Source organism: Penicillium malachiteum (assembly GCF_028827825.1).
Source record: "Penicillium malachiteum strain IBT 17515 chromosome Unknown utg000002l:1.0-8849297.0:1.0-8852440.0, whole genome shotgun sequence".
In the NCBI taxonomy this organism is placed as follows: domain Eukaryota; kingdom Fungi; phylum Ascomycota; class Eurotiomycetes; order Eurotiales; family Aspergillaceae; genus Penicillium; species Penicillium malachiteum.
Window position 1 is genome coordinate 7063305 of NW_026643095.1, and position 19289 is coordinate 7082593.

The window sequence follows — 19289 nt, forward strand, 5'->3', positions numbered from 1 at the left end:
TGATCAAAGAAGTGTAGTGAAGTAATGGAGTTTCATACGGAGGGCGTAGCGGCCACTTTGTGCAGTTCCCGAGATGAGATGAACGCGACAACCAAATCACTTCCTCTTCACTCTTATCTATAATTCATTGATAAATTACAATGACGACTCTGCGCTTTGTTCGATCAGTAAGTTTATTTATTGTTAGAACCTACTATCATTTGCACTATGCTCATACATATATGATTCATCCAGGTTTGGGAGTCCTTTCGGGCTTCCTCGGGTCTAAAGCCTCGGTAAGTGAACCCGATTCTGTTTGCAGGTATCGTTCACTAATCGGCATCCCGTCTTGCATTTTGAAGACTCTTGGACAGTGTATGTATACTTTGAACTATGTGACCAATCTCGAGTCCTAGAGGACTTTTGGAGCTAGATCAATATCTGATTTGGACATCCCTATAGCTCCGTGTCACTGCCGCTCGGCCAGGAACTGTCAACTTCGAGCTGGAGATTCTCAAGCAGCACACTGTAAGTTAGAGTGAAAATGTCTGGGTTTACCCCCTCCAAAGCTACAACTATTTTATGAATCTTACATCCGAATATAACATCAATTCTTCATGTACTGTGACTGATCAACCGAACTATAGAACCGCTTGAACATTCTTCATGGAGGCACCATTGCAAGCATGGGTATGCTTATTTGAGACCTAGACACTTGCAAGTTTTTATTCAGGTAGATGCTTATCAATTCGCATTTAGTGGACCTTGGTGGCTCCCTCGCAGTAGCATCCCGTGGTTTGTTCGCAACTGGCGTATCAACCGATCTCAATGGTAAGGTTCTCGCTGAAACATTGGTCTCTATCTTCTAAAACACATTGCTAATGAAAATAGTCACATACTTGAACTCTGGTGGCAAGGTTGGCGACAAGATCCTGGCTGTAAGTCTCACCTATGAAATGAAGTGATAATTGCTAAGCTAACAATTAATGTAGGAGGTGACCTGCGACAAGTGTATGTTGAAATGGCTCTTCTGCTTCAATGAATTACTACTAATACTGAACAGTCGGAAAAACACTCGCATTTACCAACATCAAGTTCACTAACGCCCAGGGCGAAGTTGTTGCACGAGGCAGCCACACCAAGTAAGTTGATCTTTGAAACTATCCTTTAGCTGTTTTTATACAGATACTTATCGAATATAGGTACGTCACTCTGGCATGGAGAGACCCTCAGAACATTGTTGAGGAGATCAACAAAATCAAATAGTCAAAGTCCAGACTCCAACTTGAATTCAGCAACCTAGATGTACAGAATACCAATTTCATTCAAGTATAGTACGACCCGGAGTCAGCTACTGGCACACCGATAGAGATACTACCAGTACATAGGTCCAGGATCAGCTCACGTGTGCACAAACATTCATCCAGTTTAAGACGCTTTACCAGTGGAGCTGGATCATGCAGCCGCAACATGATCCAATATAAACATGAAATAATACATCAATATCAAACATCATTCATGCGTCTTCAAATGATTAATTTAAATCCGCTTTTGTATCAATAACTACTGAAATTGTTCATACAATGTCAATATCCTCATCTTCACCAGCGCCTTCCATGACCTCATCCTCGTCTAGAAGCCCATCCTCAACCGGAGCAGCATCATCAAGAACCATTGCCCCATCACCCATTGCCTTCACCTTAGCCTGTGTCATCTCAAAGACATACTGGCCAAGATGCTCGACTCCTTCCATGGGGGTGCCCTCAGTCTCAGCGTCCAGCGCTCGGGTAGTTGGGAACATCTCACCCGGGGCAAGCATCAACTTATCCGGGCGCTGTAGAAGGCGATCGAACGCAGGCTTGAGCTCGTAGCAGCCCTCGAAAACCTCACGACGACCAAGGATGTAAAGACCCAATCGAGCACGCGACAGGGCCACAGTGAGACGACGAACATCACGTAGGTAGCCAACAGAACGGGTGCGGGTCAGAGAAAGAATAACGTCTGGAAAGAAAGAACATAGTCAGTACAAAGTGAAGGAGGGATAAGATAACCATAATGAGAAGGGAATTGAACTTACAGTCATTTTGCTCTCCCTGGTATCGGTCTACTGTAGTCACAATCTTGGGGAGACCGAAGAGAGGATTCTTGCCACAACGATGATTCAATACATCCCGAATCAAAGCCGTCTGTCCAGCATACGTGGCCAAAATCGAGATTTTCGCGGCTGGGTAACCCAGCAATCGCATGTACTGATACAAAGCGACCGCATACTCTGCTTCGCCCAGATTCTGAATGAAATGAGGTGTAGGTTCGCGTTCACCATTGCCCTGGTAATCGGGAACATTGATGAATTGGTAATCGAACTGGAAGCCTGCATTCGCCTGCTTGAACTCCGAGACGGTCTCGACAGATGGAAGATCTCCCAATTGCTGATAGCGCCAGCGGAAAAGCTCGGCAATGCTCGGGCGACATCTCCCTTGTTTATCCAAAGTGATCACGGGAACACCTAGACGGGCCAGACGGAGGAAAAGACTTTGCTCGAAGTGTGCGTATTGCCGGAAGGCAAGGTTCTGGATGATCGGTGAATTCTGGAAATGATCTCCACAGAGGACGACACGCTTAAGAGGGAGCTCCCCGTTCTTCATGTTCTGAAGAGCGGCGGGGATAAAGCTCTCAATCTCAGTGATCTGCGCGGCTTCTTCCATGATCACATTATCATAATGGAAGCCCAGGTCTGCAATTTCCTGACGGCGCATCGCAGCGTGTGTTGAGGTCATTGCAATGACACGTGCCTCTTTCAATAGGAGATAATTGGCTTTGTCCCGAGGCTGTCGCAAAATTTCAAAGGGTCGAATATCTTCGAGCTCAGTGAAGATCCGTTCAATGTGTCTTTGGCAACCTGCAGCGACATCCAAGATGGTCTCTTTTGAGTCATCAGCCTGGAATAAGGGGTGAGGGGCATTCGAGAAATAGTCATAGAATGGGAATGAAGAGAGAATATCTTCTGTAGAAGTCTCGTCAGAGCCAGCTCTATCCCAGAACTTAGCCCACGCAGGCTGAATGTAGACCGTGTTGAAGTATCCAGCAGTCTCGCAAGAGTTACCGTGTGCTCCTTCAGCTCTAATTGAGGCTGCCAGGCGCATGACTTCTGACAAGTAATGGTTGCGGTTGTCGAGGAAGGATTCGACTCGGCCATATTTGCTATAGTTGGAATCTGTATCCAACTCTTCCTCACCATGACCCAGTCGCAACAAGTGACGTTCGTCAATGTCCAGTGCAATAATTTTCTGGAACAGCTGATTGAGTGCCTGATTGCTATGAGCAATGAGGAGTGTGCGTTCCTTGGGGAAGTTGTGGTAAAGGTTGTTGATTATTTGTGTTGCAACGTCAGTCTTGCCGGTTCCAGGCGGACCCACGATGACAGTAAGTCCTGGCTGAGTACCGGAAGCGACGGCCTCCACTTGGGCAGGTGTGAACCTCACTGTGTTGTGCTTGCGCGTGTCAACAGGGTAAGGACCAGGGTTAGGAGGCTTGTATGTTGAAACACGAAGGGTAGCAGGACCTTGCTCCGCCTCCTCGGCTTGATCGCGTCGGCGTTTCTTTGCTGGGGCCGCACTGGCAGGGGCTGCAGTCGCCTCGCCCTCGACAGATTCAAGAACATAGGGAGGAACGAAGCTAGATGATTCAGCACCAGATGGTTCAATGATCTTGCCAGGGAAACTCTCCACCAGATGGGTCCAGTCCAAGAAAGTATCACGGTAGTCAACCGATTTGAATCGATTAGGCAAGTTAGTATACTGGGCACCTGCAGGATCACCGTATCCGAGGAAGATATCTTGAAGCCAGGCAGGAAGCTCCATGTCTGAGACGATCAATTTCTGCATAGTCTCCAGAATGGACTTGAAGTTATTCTCTCGGCCCTTCCGACGAGCAACCACATTAATCAAAGGATAAATATCCGGCTTGCCCTGAACCTGTCGGTCCTTATCAGCCTTGAATGATGCTGCATCCAAGTTCACCAGAAGTCTACGCAATCGTGGGCGAGACTGGTGTCCATTTGATTGACCGGCAGCTGGCTGTCTCAGTGGACGACCTTGCTCGTCGAGTACTTGTACGATCTCAGCTGTCCGCAGATGAGTCATGTGTGGCGCCTCTGAAGTATTATCACCCAGTGATGACGGCTGAACTGCCATTAGATAGACAACATCATCTGGACGAAGTGCCTCCCATTCCTTGCGGATATTTTCTGCAAGCCTTCCGACTTCAATTGAAATTTCCGCACGAACAAATGCAGGGTTTGGTGATCCTACCTTCGCAGGCGCAACTTCAATAATGGCAGGTTTAGAAATGGGAATTGCCATCCGAGAGAATCCCTCGAACTCCATGCTTCCACTGCGGTTAGCTCGGGGTTGCATGCGCTTCACAATAGCTTCCATATCCTTGCGAATTTGGAAAAATGCCTCTGACCTGTACAGAAGGAACGATCGCCAAAGGAAATCACCAAGACTCAAGTACTGAAGGTTCAATTTGGGAATTGCCAAGGGTCTGGATCCATCATAAGTCTCATTTCTCAGCAGGGCTGGGTCGTACAGGCTCTCCTCTGTTGGTATCACACTCAATTGAGATGCAATTTCTTGGAAGGGTAGCCTGCGTTCGTAGTAAGACAAGAGAACTTCTAGGCAAAGCTGGCGATCTGGATTAATATTTGATGACTTGGGGTAGTTTGTGCGGAAGCCCAAGTGGGAGCACAGGCTCTGCAGCTCTGGCTCTTCCAAGGTTGAAAGTTGGCCTTCAAGTTCAGATCGTTGTTCGATCGATCCAAGGTTAGACAGGGCAAGAATCATGAGCTTATCTTTGAAGAATTTCATAGATGTTCTCTGTAGCTGTGCTAGCTCCTTGCAGTGCAAATCATAGACTGCTTGAGGCGAAAGAGCTTCTCCAGAGTAATCGTCAATTGCGAAATCCATGAAATGCTTAAGAAGATTGTAGAAGTCACGTAGAAGACCATTCTCTGGGTTGCGGTAGAGTTGTGACAGGCGAATAATGGGTAGAAGGTTGAGATCTTTGAGAAGCGTATTGGCATAGCGCCGGGTTGGAAGTTGACTCAAAAGATCCACGAGGAGCTCCAAGAATCGCTCACAGTACAGCAAGTTTTCGGTCTGCTGCTGCTCTGAGCCATTCAGCTTCCGCAGAAAATCCAACAGCATGGTGTACAGCCAGGACCGTTCGAACCGACTCTTGGCCTTGGCCGCCTCGTCACCTGCATCATATCGCTTTCCTGCGGCCCTCCATGCCTTTTTGACGGCAGGGGATTTCGCAATCAACTTCTCCCTGGCTTCCTCGCTGGCTAGGTTGTGCCAGATCGAGATCGAGACGAGCGGAGCACATTCTTTCCGGATCAAGACGTTTTCGAGGGATTGGAAAGCGCCGATGATGAATGAGATGATCGACATGCGTGAATGAGTCGGCAGTGAAGGATCGATACTCATGGAGAGAATGCGGTGGAAGAGGCTCGAGAAATCATCGCTGCGATCGGAGAAGATGTCTGCATTCACTGTCAGTATTGGCCCACTATAGTTAGATATCCCATTCACTCGAGTATTTATTCACTCACCCCAGATTGGGAGATGCTCGCGATATTTAACGCTGACAATAAGAGCGATAAGAAGGACATGGTGATTCGAAGCATCCTCAGTGTATGTCGGCCACAGAAACCTTCAATCGCGACCGAGTTAGCCTTGCGCGCGCACACATACTCAAAGTAAATACTCGCAAAGAACTTACTTTTCCAGAATATTCAGATTCTCCAAGATCAACAAAGAGCGACTGTTGAAGCCTTCTTTCTCCAGTGGATCCCATAATTGCTGCTTGATCACATCGGGTTTGGCCTTGGGCACTTTCGCATCCAACCAGTGAGCCTTGGCTAGCTGCACCCACGGGCTATCCTCGCGAAAGTCCACCACCGTCGGTCTGGCTTCGAGACTCTGCGCCATTGCAGCACTCGATTGTCCCTATTCCTGATAGACTGGGGTTGGTTGGACGTGTGGATCTACGCACGTCGGGAACATTGAGGTTGAAGCTGGGGAGCTTTTTCAAGTCTTGGCTTTTTCTCTCCGCCGAGCCGCAGACGTGACCCCTTCAACTCCGTCACTCATTCAACTTTACCTGACTACCCCACCACTCATTAACCTGCGTCGACATTATTCACGTCTGAATTGTCTGAAACATCAAGATGGCGTCGTCGGTCGAAGTCGAAGCAGTGCAGGTTTACAAAGCGCTTGTGGATGGGCTGTTAGACCGCGCGGCGCAAATCAAGCCCGACAAGCAGATCGAACCCCCATTGACCGAGGCTCTTCTCGGCGACCCAATCTGGGAAGTTCCGTCTCACCAAGAGGAGAGCATCAAGCTCTTGAACCCGCAGACCCGTTTCGCTGCAGTGGAGATCGCTTTTCGCGAGAAGTTCTATCATACTCTGGTAAGAAGCCGCGGTTACAATGAATGGAATGTAACTGTTGAAGATTTGCTAACCACCCACATCTTCTCTCAGGCCTCGACATCTATTAACGGCCCTTCCTCTATTCATATTTGGAATCTCCTCGACATCGTTTCCATCTTCTCTGATAACGGTCCGTCCGAGTCGCCTAAGCCAATACAAAGCTACGACATCCTTGCTGACTCCTAATAGAACAATGCGAACCCGGCTTAATATTTTGGCTCATTGAAGAGCTGCTGGACAGTCAGACTATCGATGGCTGTCGCAAGGTATTCGACTATCTAGAATCACGCCGAGAACGCAATATCAAGGTATGTCCGATGGATGCATTCTATAACTGACTTGAATTGAATATGCTTGCTAACCTATCGCATAGAAACACTTCAAACAAAAGAACTTGATCATCCTAAGATCCTGCAATGAACTCCTCCGAAGACTTTCCCGAGCCGAAGATACGGTATTCTGTGGACGTGTGTTTATTTTCTTATTCCAGAGCTTCCCACTTGGCGACAAGAGCTCAGTAAATCTTCGCGGCGAGTTTCACACCGAAAATGTCACCAGCTTTGATGAAATTTCCAAACCCACCACGGCAGATGAGAACGAAGACACAACAATGACCGAGGGCAACGACGAGTCGGCTAGCACAGATGGCCTCCCGGAGGGAACAACAGACAAGCAGGAGATTGGAGTTTCCTCAGATCGGTCCGGCTCGCAAGTTCCAAAGGTCGTTGTTTCTGGAGGTTCCAACGGCAATTCCAAGGATAACGTGGACCTTGATGCCCTATATCCCTTATTCTGGAACCTTCAATCCTTCTTCTCCGCCCCAAGCAAGATGTTTGATGCCGAACGCTTCGCATCTTTTAAAACCGGCCTCGATGCTACCTTGCAGGCTTTCAATAACATTCAGACCGACATCGAAAATCAATCGGCCTCTCGACCTTCAGAGGATGCCCACAAGTCTCACAAGCGAAAACGTGCGCCCGATGAGAATGAGGTGGGAACCAGCTTCAACCCTAAATACTTGACCAGCCGAGATCTATTTGACCTTGAAGTCGGCGACACCGCCTTCCGACGACACGTTCTGGTCCAGGCGCTCATCCTCCTAGATTTCATGCTATCGCTTACCTCAAAATCCAAAGCAAAGATGACGGATCTAACAAATAAGTCTGTCCTATACGGCTTTGTTTTGAGCGAGGATGATGCTAGGTGGGTGGCAGATATGCGAAAGAGGATCGAAGGGTACCTGCAGACCGGCCCGGGAGGCAAATTCTACTATCGCATGGTGGATACTGTTTTGTCCCGAGACAAGAACTGGGTACGATGGAAGGCTGAAGGATGCCCACCCATTGAACGTCCAGCGATCACAGTGCCTGACTACAAGAAGGCACAAGATGAGGCCCGCAAAATTTATTCCAACAAGCGCCTCCGCCCCACACCGATGGGATCTCTTGACTTGAAATTCCTCTCTGATGCTGAAGCATCAGCCAACATTGAGCGCCTCAAAGAATCTGACCGTTTCTCTATCCCCTCCACCGATTCATTAATGATGAGTATCATGGATGACGATATGGATATCGACATGGCGCAAACTCCGGACGATAAGGAAGCTGCGGTTCGAGCCAAGTCTAGTAAGACATGGCGAATTCTCCGCCTAACTGCTAAGACGAAGCTCTCTGCATTCGACAAGATTGAAGACGGCTTGAAACTCCAGGCTCTATTTGAGGAGCCAACAGCGCCAGTGGATACTCCTCAGCCGACTGAAGAGAATGAGGATACTGAAGATGCTGAAGGTGCTGAGGATCAACATTCTGAAGATGCCGAAGATCAACATGTCGAAGATGCCGAAGATGCCGAAGATGTTAACGACGAGAGTACTGAACAAGGTGTCAAAAGCCCAGCCCAGGAATCTATTCCCGTCGTCGAATCATTAGGTTGATTTCAAAATTTGAAATTGACACGACTTAAAATATTAATGACCATCCTCATACTAGTAATGTACATATTAACCTTTAAATACTATTATTATCTTAAAATAATCGAATCTACCTACCTACTACTGGTAGCCCTGGGGATAAACTTGGATTTGAATGATCCGATTGATCAGCTTCCAAGGTTGAGCATTCAAAGCCAGGCGATCTTCCAAGGTTTGGATATCATATGTGCATACTAGTAAGTAGGCCTGAGCTATTGATTAGAACTATTCGTACGTTCAATGCTAGCACTTGAGTATTTCTAGAAACTGAGGCAGTGCCAGTGGTTCAGTGGATCTCAATGACAAAATCGAAATTGAAAAGATATAGAAAGATATAGTCCATCTTAACTTGTTGGATCTTGGACCCATCTCTGCGGAACTTAAACTTGGAACTTGAGACAGTTGACTTCTACTAAACAGTTGGATCAGATGTTGGACCCTTTTGCTGATGACATGACCTTCATGGATGCACATATGTGGCCACCTGCCAGTGGAAGCCACCCGGGGGTGTATGTATAAGCCCGTCTACTACCACCTGGGCACTGACCCTCGCCCACGGTTCCATCGAATTTACCGACGACGGATTTTCAATCAGACGCCTACTAAGTATTCAAGCTTCCAGGGTATTTTGAGACATGAAAGTGTGCGACTCCCCGGCGGATCTCTGATGATATATCACCGTGACCGTCCACTGGCACTGGTCTCCATCATCGTCAACTGGTACTACTGGTGGCACTCCACCATGATACTTTGATCCAGACTCAGACCGCCCACTGCCCCTGTCTCTACTTGTTGTGTCAACATTGAAGTTCTTCTTGACTGACTGCTTCTTGAAAAGGATCGTCCCTTCGAATTTTCATGTATCGTGTTGTCTCTCTGTTGACGACCAGGGGCCAGCGATGTGCCACTCGCCGAGGACCAGGTATTGCTTGGGAAAGTGTCTGTGAATTCAGACCAGACGAAAGGGCGCATATCATAATGGAGGGTCTTGGACGAAGCGATAAAAATGGTGAGGCTTATGGAACATGGAGAAAGAGGATGTGAGAGTGGTGTCTACTATCTACTTGGGAAAGGTTACCTAACATCAATTTAATCTGTGATTCTCACGGTGGTATATACTACGAATACTGGACGAAATCATGATGAAGACAAAACTATCAGATATCGATACAAGGACGACAATAATTTCTCGAGTTGCAAGGAGTTGCGCATACGCTCCATGAACTCGAAGTTGCGGGACTCCAAGGGTCGACGTAACTCGCGATGTCTTCACAACTGTCAAATCCGAGATCACTGAGCCAGATGCAAACCAGGAAACTACTTCTTTACTAGTAGTACTTGCATGAATGAGTTAGGTTAATTTCAGAAATTGCACATGATGTGAAATCAACATGAATTTTGGAGATTAATGTCAACCTGCTGCTACATAATATGATATTGAAATTTCCGAAGATACCTACTCGTTCGTACCATCAAGTGAACAATACTGCAACTTGAAGTGATCATATTTGAAGATTTTAAGAGAGATTGGTACCTGTGGTAATAGCAATCTTCTCTCATTATGTTAAATCAGGTTTGATTTCATCATCTAACGCCGGACGATACTGTAGTGAGATCATTGATTTACTTTGAAACAGGGAGGATTCCTGGTCCAAGAAAAGCGCTGTAGCATGCCGAGCTGGTCTGTCTTACTCGTCCTTCTTCGGCCAATGCAACAAACATCTATGTCTTCAGGGTTCTGATGGTTGCAGATAAGAGCCACGCTTCTATGATAACCAAGAGGCCAATCTCCAGGATTGCCACACTTCCATTGGTCGAAATGAGGCGGCGTTTTAGCTTCAGAGAACTCCTCACTGCTCTTTCTTCTCTTTTTCTTCTCTCAAATCTGCTGACTTTCGCTCTCAGTCCCATAGGATCCTTGCTGCAAGGTTCTGTCGTTTTCTCACAGGAACAGGATCACTAACCAAGGTCCCGGATCCAGGCCCCCGAGGTGCTTAGCGCCGCTTCCGGAGATAATAACTTGAAGGACTTGGTGACGTGATGGCGTGGCAGAATTGGCACACTAAAGCCTTGGAATGTTTTATCAGTTTGTCCATCGCTTGGACGCCTTTCATCTGCGGAGCAATATCCCCAACGGGTATCGTTTAACGGGCGTGTCATATTTGACCAGCCACGGGCAGGTGGCTGAGTTGTTAGACTCTTCCTGGAAGAATATGATATCCGAGTACCAGATTATGCATAGATACAATATGCGCTTGGGCCACTCACCTGCATTTCTGCTCTACCCTGATAGCATGGAAAATATGCAAGTGACTCGGAGTGTAAATAGAAACCGACCTTGGGCTAATACCCCTTGAGTCTTCCCAAGTCCCGAATTCGGACATCGGGAGTATTCTTCGGGAGATTAAGTGCCTTAGAGGTAAACGTGTCGTGCATATTCTTCCGTTCCTTCAACTTTGATAACAACTTCTCCCGACATCTGCGCTTGCCGAAACGTCCACTAAGCTTCTTGCTTCTTACACCATGCACCCACCAGGACCATGACACAGTTCGTGATTCGCTTGCCGCTTGAACATCTCCCATGACCTTTCTTCCTCTTCCTCTTTGGTTCTTCCGAACAGACCCGGTTATGCAATGCACGTCGCGTGATCTATGGTGTGGTGGTTCCCTCTCCCCACTCTGATCTGCTGGGGGTAATTGCGAGGCCTGGTGCAGGAAACAGCTCAGGCGATTCGAAGCCATGTCGATCAAGAACTAGTTGTCGTACCACCGGGTTTCATGGTAGTGTAGCGGAGAAAGCTTAGCGAGTTAGCGAGGTTCGCAGGATGAAGTTTTCCGAGCACCATGCAGATAGGTTTATCCCGATGTAGAAATGTGGACAAATAAAAGAACTTTTTTTCTCTTATTTACACGTCCTATATGGAGTAGATTATACTAGTCAAGTGGGACCCTCAATGAACTTTGCATGTTGAATCAGCTACCGACGTGGGGTCCAAGATTCTAGCTAATCGGCAACTCTATTGAACCGCAAGGTTCCTGCATGAAATGAAACAATTAGTCTTTGTTAGTTATGGTTAGTTATATTCTGTGTTCTTGTTTTTCGTACCTTTTTCCATTTTTTCGTTTATTTGGTTTTTTTTCTTTCAGTCTAAAATTCTTATCATGTGCCATTAGTCCAATATTACCCCTGGTCTAATTACAGTGGGAATGCTGGGGCGCCGAACCGTCGCAGCCATGTTTCACTTTAGTTCAAAGCCAATTGACTAAAATGCAGTAGGGAAGCTTCGGTGTCAGAGGATTTCGAGCTATGAGACTATGGGTAGCTTAGCGGGATGTACTACGGAGTAAGCGAGTGGGCACATAAGTTTGGCCCCTGCGTAACGACATCTATTTTTCCGAGGATTCCGCTGATTCCGATGGGAGTCCGATAGGGGAGAATGAAGGAGAATAAAAGAGAATTGAGGAGAATGAGAGGGGCGGGTTAGAGACCACGCATTGTACTTTTTACTCGGATTCGTACCTGAAAGCAGAGTGGATTCTGTATTGACTTGCATGTTCGCATGGTGGACTATTCTCGAAAAAAAAAAGACTCAAAACGCATTGATCGTAAAATGCACCGTGTGTAAAGAACACTCTGGCCCACAGCTCGAGAGTCACGTTGCGAGATCCACAGTGGAGCTTTAGGTGGACGCTACAAACGGAGAGTTCTTTGTCTTTGTCTTTTATTTGTCTCCGAGGTCTCAAGTTATTCCATAGGAACTCCGTGTCCGTATCCGTACGAGTTGCAAGATGCACATGTGCGTAGCTTTTTATCTTGATTGTATGGACCTTGTGAGTTATGCCTTGAAACTAACTCCATGATTTTAAAAGATTCTACTAGTATCCTTAGCCCACGACTCGAACTGCATCACTACGTATACTTGTATGACACCAATTAGTATACGTAGTTCTGGAGCAAATTCCCCTCAATTGATTTCGTATCCGTACACAGGACATGATATCCTGAAATCTTTCCAATTCAGGGATATAACATTTGAAGACCCATGGAAAAGATACGGCCGAATGTGTCAACCAAAGTTTTGAACGGGGTGAGCCGCCACGCGATATTCAGGGAAGAGAAAAATGTTCAAGTTGTGGATAGCACTTGAGTACACGCAAAAGCTCGGATAAAAAAAAAACCTCAAATTTTAGGAGTGCTTAAAAAGTCGTATGGTTTGCAGCTCATCCCGATCTGCAGGGCTAAGGATGTTTTTTTTTTCGGCCCATTTTGCCGGGCTACGAACGTGCATGGGGCCGTACATCAGGGGAGCTTTACTCTCCCTGTGCTCGGTAGCCAAGCGATCGGCTTGCGTCAGCCTTTGATCGTTTTCAACTTCGTTTACTCTGTATGACGACGTGCAGTATACTTGCGATGTACTTGGAGTATAGGCGGAATACTAGGTGCATTAGCCTATGAGAATGGGCGCGATACGAAATTGAAGGAGCAGGCCTAGTGTTGCAACTTGGTGCTTCTCTTACGCCCCCGAAATTAAAGTTGATATTTCGGATTGTTTCGATTTTTTCCACGCGATCAGAGCATCGATCGGATTCCCCGCTTTGATATTCGTATTCAGGTACTTCAGGTTTCAATTTTTCAAGTCGTGGCTTGAGTTCCCACTGCAGCTTCGACTATATCCATACTAGTTTCAACTTGGAAGGCTTGGAATTATGCACATGGAAATCACATTTCTTGTAATACTCACCGAGTTACAGATGTTCGAGTCTGCATAAATGTATATTACTAGTTGACGCCCCAGAAACTTTCTAATAGTCGAAGGTTGAAAATTCAATATAAACTTCAAGTTGAATACTGACGCATCTCACATGGGATGAACCAGCATAAACCAGTTGACTTCAAACTACTTGAAGAAACCCCTTAATATACCCGATTGATCTGAATTTACCTTGTCGTTCATAACATTTGATCCCATTTTTATTTTAATTCCTTTACCTATTTGATTCCTTTCCACCCCCACACGGAGCCGACCGGATGGATAAAATGAGAACTTGGACGCGTTGAAGGCCTGAGACTTGCAGCGATCGACAGAGGTTTCGGCCGTAGAGATGGTCGCTATGCCCTGTGATTCGGGATCGAAGGGCTAACGGTTCCGAGTTTTCTCCTCCGAAACTCGTTTAAAGTCAAGTCCCCAGTTTGTCTCCACGTTGCCTCGATTCAATGTCTCCCGATGTCCTGCGTAATGGACTCGGGCCCCCACTTACTATTGATTCCGGGTATGCACTGTAGATGTAACTAGCCTATTAGCTCGACGTTGAGAAAAATAAATATTTAATAAATTAAAAAAAAAAAAACCTGGACCAAAAATTAAAAATTCGTTTTCCCTTCCTATCTGATTTCCGGATGATTCTAGGGGGATTTTTTTATCGGTCATGCTTCTTCTTCAGTGCGGGTGTGGCACAGTACATGACCTCATTCTAGAATTCCCTGATTCCCAGTTTGGAAGAGATAGGCGGATGAGAAGTACCTAGGTATAGATATTCGAGTTGTTCAAGATCACAGTGAATGGGTACAAGTGCTAGTTACTAGTAACTTAGTAGTAGTCAAGTGCTAGAATAGGACCCCATACAAGATAGAATACTAAGCACTGGTAGATTGTAAAGGAACAACACTGATCTAGGAAAGTCCAGGCCTAAAGACGAAATTCCCGAAGTCATCGGAGAAATTCACCGGTCCATTAGGGAGATTCTCCGTAGAATGCCGCAGTCTAGAAGATAATCCTGATCCACTTCCTTCCATCCAAACGTAGATTTATGACTCCTCAAAGAACATAATGTATGCAAGGAAATTGATCAATGAACCATGTAGTACTTCGTTATAGTGCTCATTTCCCAGCTGTGACCTGGATTGTTTCATGGTGTTGGATGTGGAGATTTCAAGGAGCTTTCCTGGGTGGAGAGGTCCTACGGCTTCTGACCCATGGTAACCCTAACAGGAGGCTCGGAGTCCGTAGCGTCGGGTGAAACCTCTCTCCAGGACTGTAAGAAGCGCCGTTTAAAAAAGAATTTTGATGTAAATTATAGTCAATTATGAATATTTCATATCATTGAATGATTAAGGAAATTCAAGGTTATTAGGTACCTCCGTGCAGCACGATGTAGGTACCATGATCCTGGTAGGGGACTCGGAGTACTACAGGGGATAATCAACTGGACATTTAAGACATCTGGAGGCTCTAACGAGATACGTTGAGTGTTTCCGATCCATGTGATAATTTCTCCTTTTGTTTAATATTTTTATTATTTTATTTTATCTCTTTATTATTTTTTTTTGGTTATAATTGTAGCCCACTTTTTCTATGTTCCTTTCTCCGTCCTAACCGACCAATGCCCCATCATGGGTTTCAGGGATCATTGTTAATCACCCATAAGGCCTTTACATTATATTCCACATCAAGTCCACGTCCCATGGATCACCACCTTAGAAGTAGAAAGTAACCCGTATGGTTCTAATTATTATTTCCTTTATACATTATATGTGGATTAATATTTCATTTCCGTAAATTTTCTTGCTTTCTTGGCTGGTACAATTTCTCCACTGGGTCAGCAAGCCACTCATGCACCCTCTCGCATCACACCCATTCACAGTGGACTGTGGCGGGCAGCGCGCTGAGTGGCTGAAAGCTGCCTGGATCGATAATCCCGAGGGGACCAGAGGCGTTAGGCTGACCTATGGATCCAGCACGCCAGCCAACCCGACAGGATTTCCACATGGTGGCCAGCCTCAATTCGTGCCGGTGAGCAAGGGTCTGACATGTATTTCGATCCCCTCCGGCCCTAGCGTTTGGCTGGTGGTCAATGCAGTAATATCTGGGCTTTGGCCACTTGCCACAGCCAGATCGGCCACTACAAAAAAAGGCCCATGTCGGAAAATTTTCTCAATGGTCCCTTGTAGCCAAGGCTGTGAGCGCTTTCCTGTAAGTGTAGTGGATTCCCCCATTATGTACTCCCATACGGAGTTCTCGGTGCAATCGGCACGGAGATAGAAGTACTGAGCAAGGACCTCCATACGTATTCTACGGAGTAGTACATTTAGTACCTAGGTAGTGTCCCAGTCTAGGACGGAGTATACGTATCTGGTAAGCGTTCCATGTGGGTACTTGATACGGATCAGGATGTCCACTTTCAACCGCTTCTTTGCCTTATCCCAGGAGCTTGTCTGGGTCCTTTACAGCTTACAAGAAGAGAGATTCTAGTCCGTGGTCTTCATTCCCACAGGGCTTTTTCAGCTCGGGCAGAACCGTAATTCGCCACAAGACCCATCGGAAGGTCCTGGCCGTGGTCATTAATGGGGAATCGAAGGTGCTTTGTGTTCTGTGCACGGCACAAGTAGGGATGCCCACGCTTTCTGAATGATCCTGATTTGTTACCCCGTACTTTTCTCCTATTCTACTACAACCTCGGAACTTCTAGAGGTATCTTATTCTTGTTTCGTATGTTTCAAACCTGGTGGACGGTTGCACCTTATACCGAATCTGGTACAGAGATCTAGGGCTTTCAGATCGGGATTTTATTTTATTTTATTATGTATTATTTGCCCCTGCTTTTTTTCAAGTTTTATCATGGCTTGATATACGTATCATACATCATAGAAAATCCTTCACCTCCATGGGGATTGCTGATCTTTTCAAATTTTACTACCACAGGCGTGTGCACCTTCTACGCGTAGTTCTGTTCGGTGCCACTACTTCGCCCTCTACTATGCCCCCCTCCTTGAGGCCCACTTTCTCTCTCTTAAACCCGGATCAAGGTTTAGATCATTGAAATCATTGGATGTACTGTATTCCCTGCTTTTTCCTGGTATTTTCCTTATTTCTTGTTATTTTATTTTATAATATTTTTTATTTTACTTTTCGCTCTTTCGGACCATTTAGACCGTTGCGAGATCGTCATTTTCCAGAACGACCAAGCGTCATTTATATTCCTTTAAAAAAAAAACAATTCTTTTCTTTTAATTATTTTTCTCTAATGCTTGTAAGTTTAAAGAGAATAGTATTCGTCTTCTAATACTCAAGTACTACTCCTTACAACTACAATTGTGATCCTTCTTGGTGGACCCTTTCAAGGATTGTCTGGTTTAATATCTGGGACTGGTAGTTATTTCCACTTCCTCGGACGTATCCTATTTGGCTTGGTCCCAGTAATTACGCTTGGTCACCACTGGCATTCTCTCTCTCTCTTTTTCTTCTTGATTTGGCTCTTGATTTGGGTCTGAATTTTTTTTATTTTTTTATTTTATTTTATTACCTTTTTCACCTTTTTTGACCTTGCTTCGTCATTGTTTAGGAGATCTCCGGCTGATCCCTGGTCAACCCTCTCCTCCCCCTCCACCGGCCTTTGCACAGGCACCACTCCATTGTGGATATCTGGATCTCCTCGTGTCTGTTTTACTGCCGAGATACGTAAGGATCATCACCATACGAATCGTGCGAGTGATCTAAGATCTGAAGAGGACGCTTTGTTAGCCGTTGTCCCGCTCTTGACGTTTCTTCTACTATCTCTTTGGCGAAAGAACCATCTTCCTTGGACGCTTCTTCACCATTTTTATACAGAAAAGGGGTTCATAGAACTTTGATTTAAGTTGACCCTTTCTTCCGTTTTAATTGATTAAGGCAATTAAAAGAAGCCCCGACTTTATTGCGCAAGCGCCCCGGTACTTCGATCCCGACCCACCCACGTCTCACCTTGGGGAAGGGCGTCTTGGTTCATTTGACCCTTATTTTTTTCTTCTTGACTTTATTTGTTTCGTGTCAGCTCAGGGTGTAAGCCTGACGCGTTCTGAGGCTCCCAAACTGACTCCGTGGATCGTGGATTTGATCTTACTATCGTGAGACTATTCCGGTCACAAGGAAGCCCCAAGTTACAACTTCTACCATGTCAGTCGGCGGCCCTTGTCTCTGGGTGTCTTCTTTATCCTCGCCCATTCCATCATCTCTATCTGCAGTGACTTCTCACTTCTCTGCGGCTTGTCACGGAGACCGGTTTTCATCACCAAGAACCATTTCACCGTTGCGAAACTTGCAGAAGGAACGAGAGTCTAGTTCCTCCAACTCACTTTCTAATCCCACGCAGCTGGCCAGCATGAACGCTGAGAATGCTTTCAATACTGCCTCGAATCCAGTAAGCATGTCTGGATCTGGATCGTATTCTGAGGGGAAAATCCTGTCGCGCGATACGGAGAGCCAAAGACCTTCAACTACCAAGGAAGATCTGCTCTCACGAGTGAAGCTAGATATTCCCGGTGCCAACTCAAGCTACTCCATGTTCCAGCCTCGGAATGAGTCTGAAGACCTAGAGAAAGACATGGATCTTGACGTCAAGGAGGACCCCGACAGAGAGTTCACCATCAGTCCTTCCGACGAGAAAGGCGACACAGCTGGTAGCGACGGGGACAACAAGTCATCGATAGACAGGAAGAAGATGAAGCGATTCAGGTAGGATACGGACCGGTGGTCATCGGACGAATCTGCCAGGTGTTAACGACTACTCGACAGGTTAACTCACAATCAAACTCGGTTCTTGATGAGCGAGTTCACTCGCCAGGCACACCCAGACGCTGCTAACCGTGAGCGCTTGTCAAGAGAAATCCCTGGCTTGACACCACGTCAGGTTCAAGTGTGGTTTCAGAACAGGTAGGTTATGACTCTTCTCCGACCCAAAGCACCAGCTGGATCTTTAATCTGACAATATTCATTCTTGTAGACGAGCGAAGCTCAAGCGCCTCACTACAAATGACCGTGAGAGAGTGCTCAAGTCGCGAGCATTGCCCGATGACTTCGACACAACCAAGGTGCTTCGTACGCCGTTCGAGAGCAAATCAACAGGGCAGACTCCAGTTGCATCGCCGCAAGACTACAGTGCTCCAAACCAAGACTTTGCGGCATTGAGGGGACTACGCACCGACTGCTACCAGCGTCCCAGCGAGGATGATTACCTTGTCTCACCCCTTAGTTCTGCGTCAACAGCAGGAACCTACATGTCCTCTGCTGGACAGGGACGGAACGACAGTCTGGCTCAGTCCAGTATGATGTTTAATCGACCTGCAGCATCGGCTTCGATGCATGACCTACACAGAACGATTCGAAGCGATTATTCTATCACTAGATCCAGTAGTCTGTCGGATGCCTCTTCTCAGCATTCCTCCTTCCACAGTGGCTACCCTCTTCATGGCCGTTTTGCAGCTGCTTCAAACCCACCCCATATGCCCTATGGACGACAAGCGATGGACTATGGAGTTGCTCGTCAAGCCGGAATGGTGACACCATTTGACCAACATCAATCTTTCGAAGGATCAGTATCTCCAACAGACTCGCAAGGACCTCAAATGACATACGACATGAGTAATCTAGGTTTGTCTAGCCCTTATTCAATTCTGACAGCAAACACCTCCATAGAAACAAGTCTAACACGGAATCCTCAACAATAGGCACACAAGCACAAGGCTACTCATCCCACCTCTCCATGGCAGGACCCAAGGACTACTCTGGAATGGGAATGGCTTCCCAATTATCAGCACACAACAGGCCTATGCCAACACTCCATTCTCTCCCCGTTTCCACCTCACAAGAATACCGTCCTTACTCCTATGGAGCCCCCTCAGTGGGTACAATCCCTTATACGCAGGCCAACAACTCAACACTGAGCATTCCCACATCATTTGCATCAACCGATCCAACTGCTACTGCTGTTACAAATGATCAACTCCAGCAGCCAACAACTCAATCTCTCGAATCTCTGCGAAGCAAGTTCGCTAATCCATCATTCAACTATGCAAGCTATATCCAGCAATGA

The 19289-nt window shown here is 46.5% G+C and overlaps 5 protein-coding genes across 5 annotated transcripts; 3 read left to right on the forward strand and 2 right to left on the reverse strand.

The window, feature by feature from the left end:
- Positions 1-140: 140 nt before the first annotated feature.
- N7483_005618 (PaaI family thioesterase) lies at positions 141-1245 on the forward strand (the record flags this gene model as incomplete). Its single annotated transcript, XM_057089055.1, has 10 exons — positions 141-167; positions 235-275; positions 342-354; positions 442-507; positions 627-669; positions 739-810; positions 871-917; positions 972-990; positions 1043-1121; positions 1182-1245. 10 exons carry the CDS (start codon positions 141-143, stop codon positions 1243-1245), a joined length of 471 nt encoding a protein of 156 aa, XP_056948884.1.
- Positions 1246-1555: 310 nt separating this feature from the next.
- On the reverse strand, positions 1556-5972 carry N7483_005619 (RNA helicase aquarius; the record flags this gene model as incomplete). The annotated part of the gene is made up of 4 exons (XM_057089056.1): positions 1556-1980; positions 2057-5524; positions 5594-5694; positions 5764-5972. The coding sequence occupies 4 exons, from the start codon at positions 5970-5972 to the stop codon at positions 1556-1558; spliced, it is 4203 nt and encodes a 1400-aa protein (XP_056948885.1).
- A 239-nt stretch (positions 5973-6211) lies between these two features.
- Positions 6212-8408, forward strand: N7483_005620 (THO complex subunit THO1/HPR1; the record flags this gene model as incomplete). The annotated part of the gene is made up of 3 exons (XM_057089057.1): positions 6212-6605; positions 6665-6783; positions 6849-8408. The coding sequence occupies 3 exons, from the start codon at positions 6212-6214 to the stop codon at positions 8406-8408; spliced, it is 2073 nt and encodes a 690-aa protein (XP_056948886.1).
- Positions 8409-10787: 2379 nt separating this feature from the next.
- N7483_005621 (uncharacterized protein) lies at positions 10788-11186 on the reverse strand (the record flags this gene model as incomplete). Its single annotated transcript, XM_057089058.1, has 1 exon — positions 10788-11186. The coding sequence occupies one exon, from the start codon at positions 11184-11186 to the stop codon at positions 10788-10790; it is 399 nt and encodes a 132-aa protein (XP_056948887.1).
- Positions 11187-17372: 6186 nt separating this feature from the next.
- Positions 17373-19289, forward strand: N7483_005622 (homeobox domain-containing protein; the record flags this gene model as incomplete). The annotated part of the gene is made up of 4 exons (XM_057089059.1): positions 17373-17932; positions 17993-18130; positions 18201-18847; positions 18925-19289. 4 exons carry the CDS (start codon positions 17373-17375, stop codon positions 19287-19289), a joined length of 1710 nt encoding a protein of 569 aa, XP_056948888.1.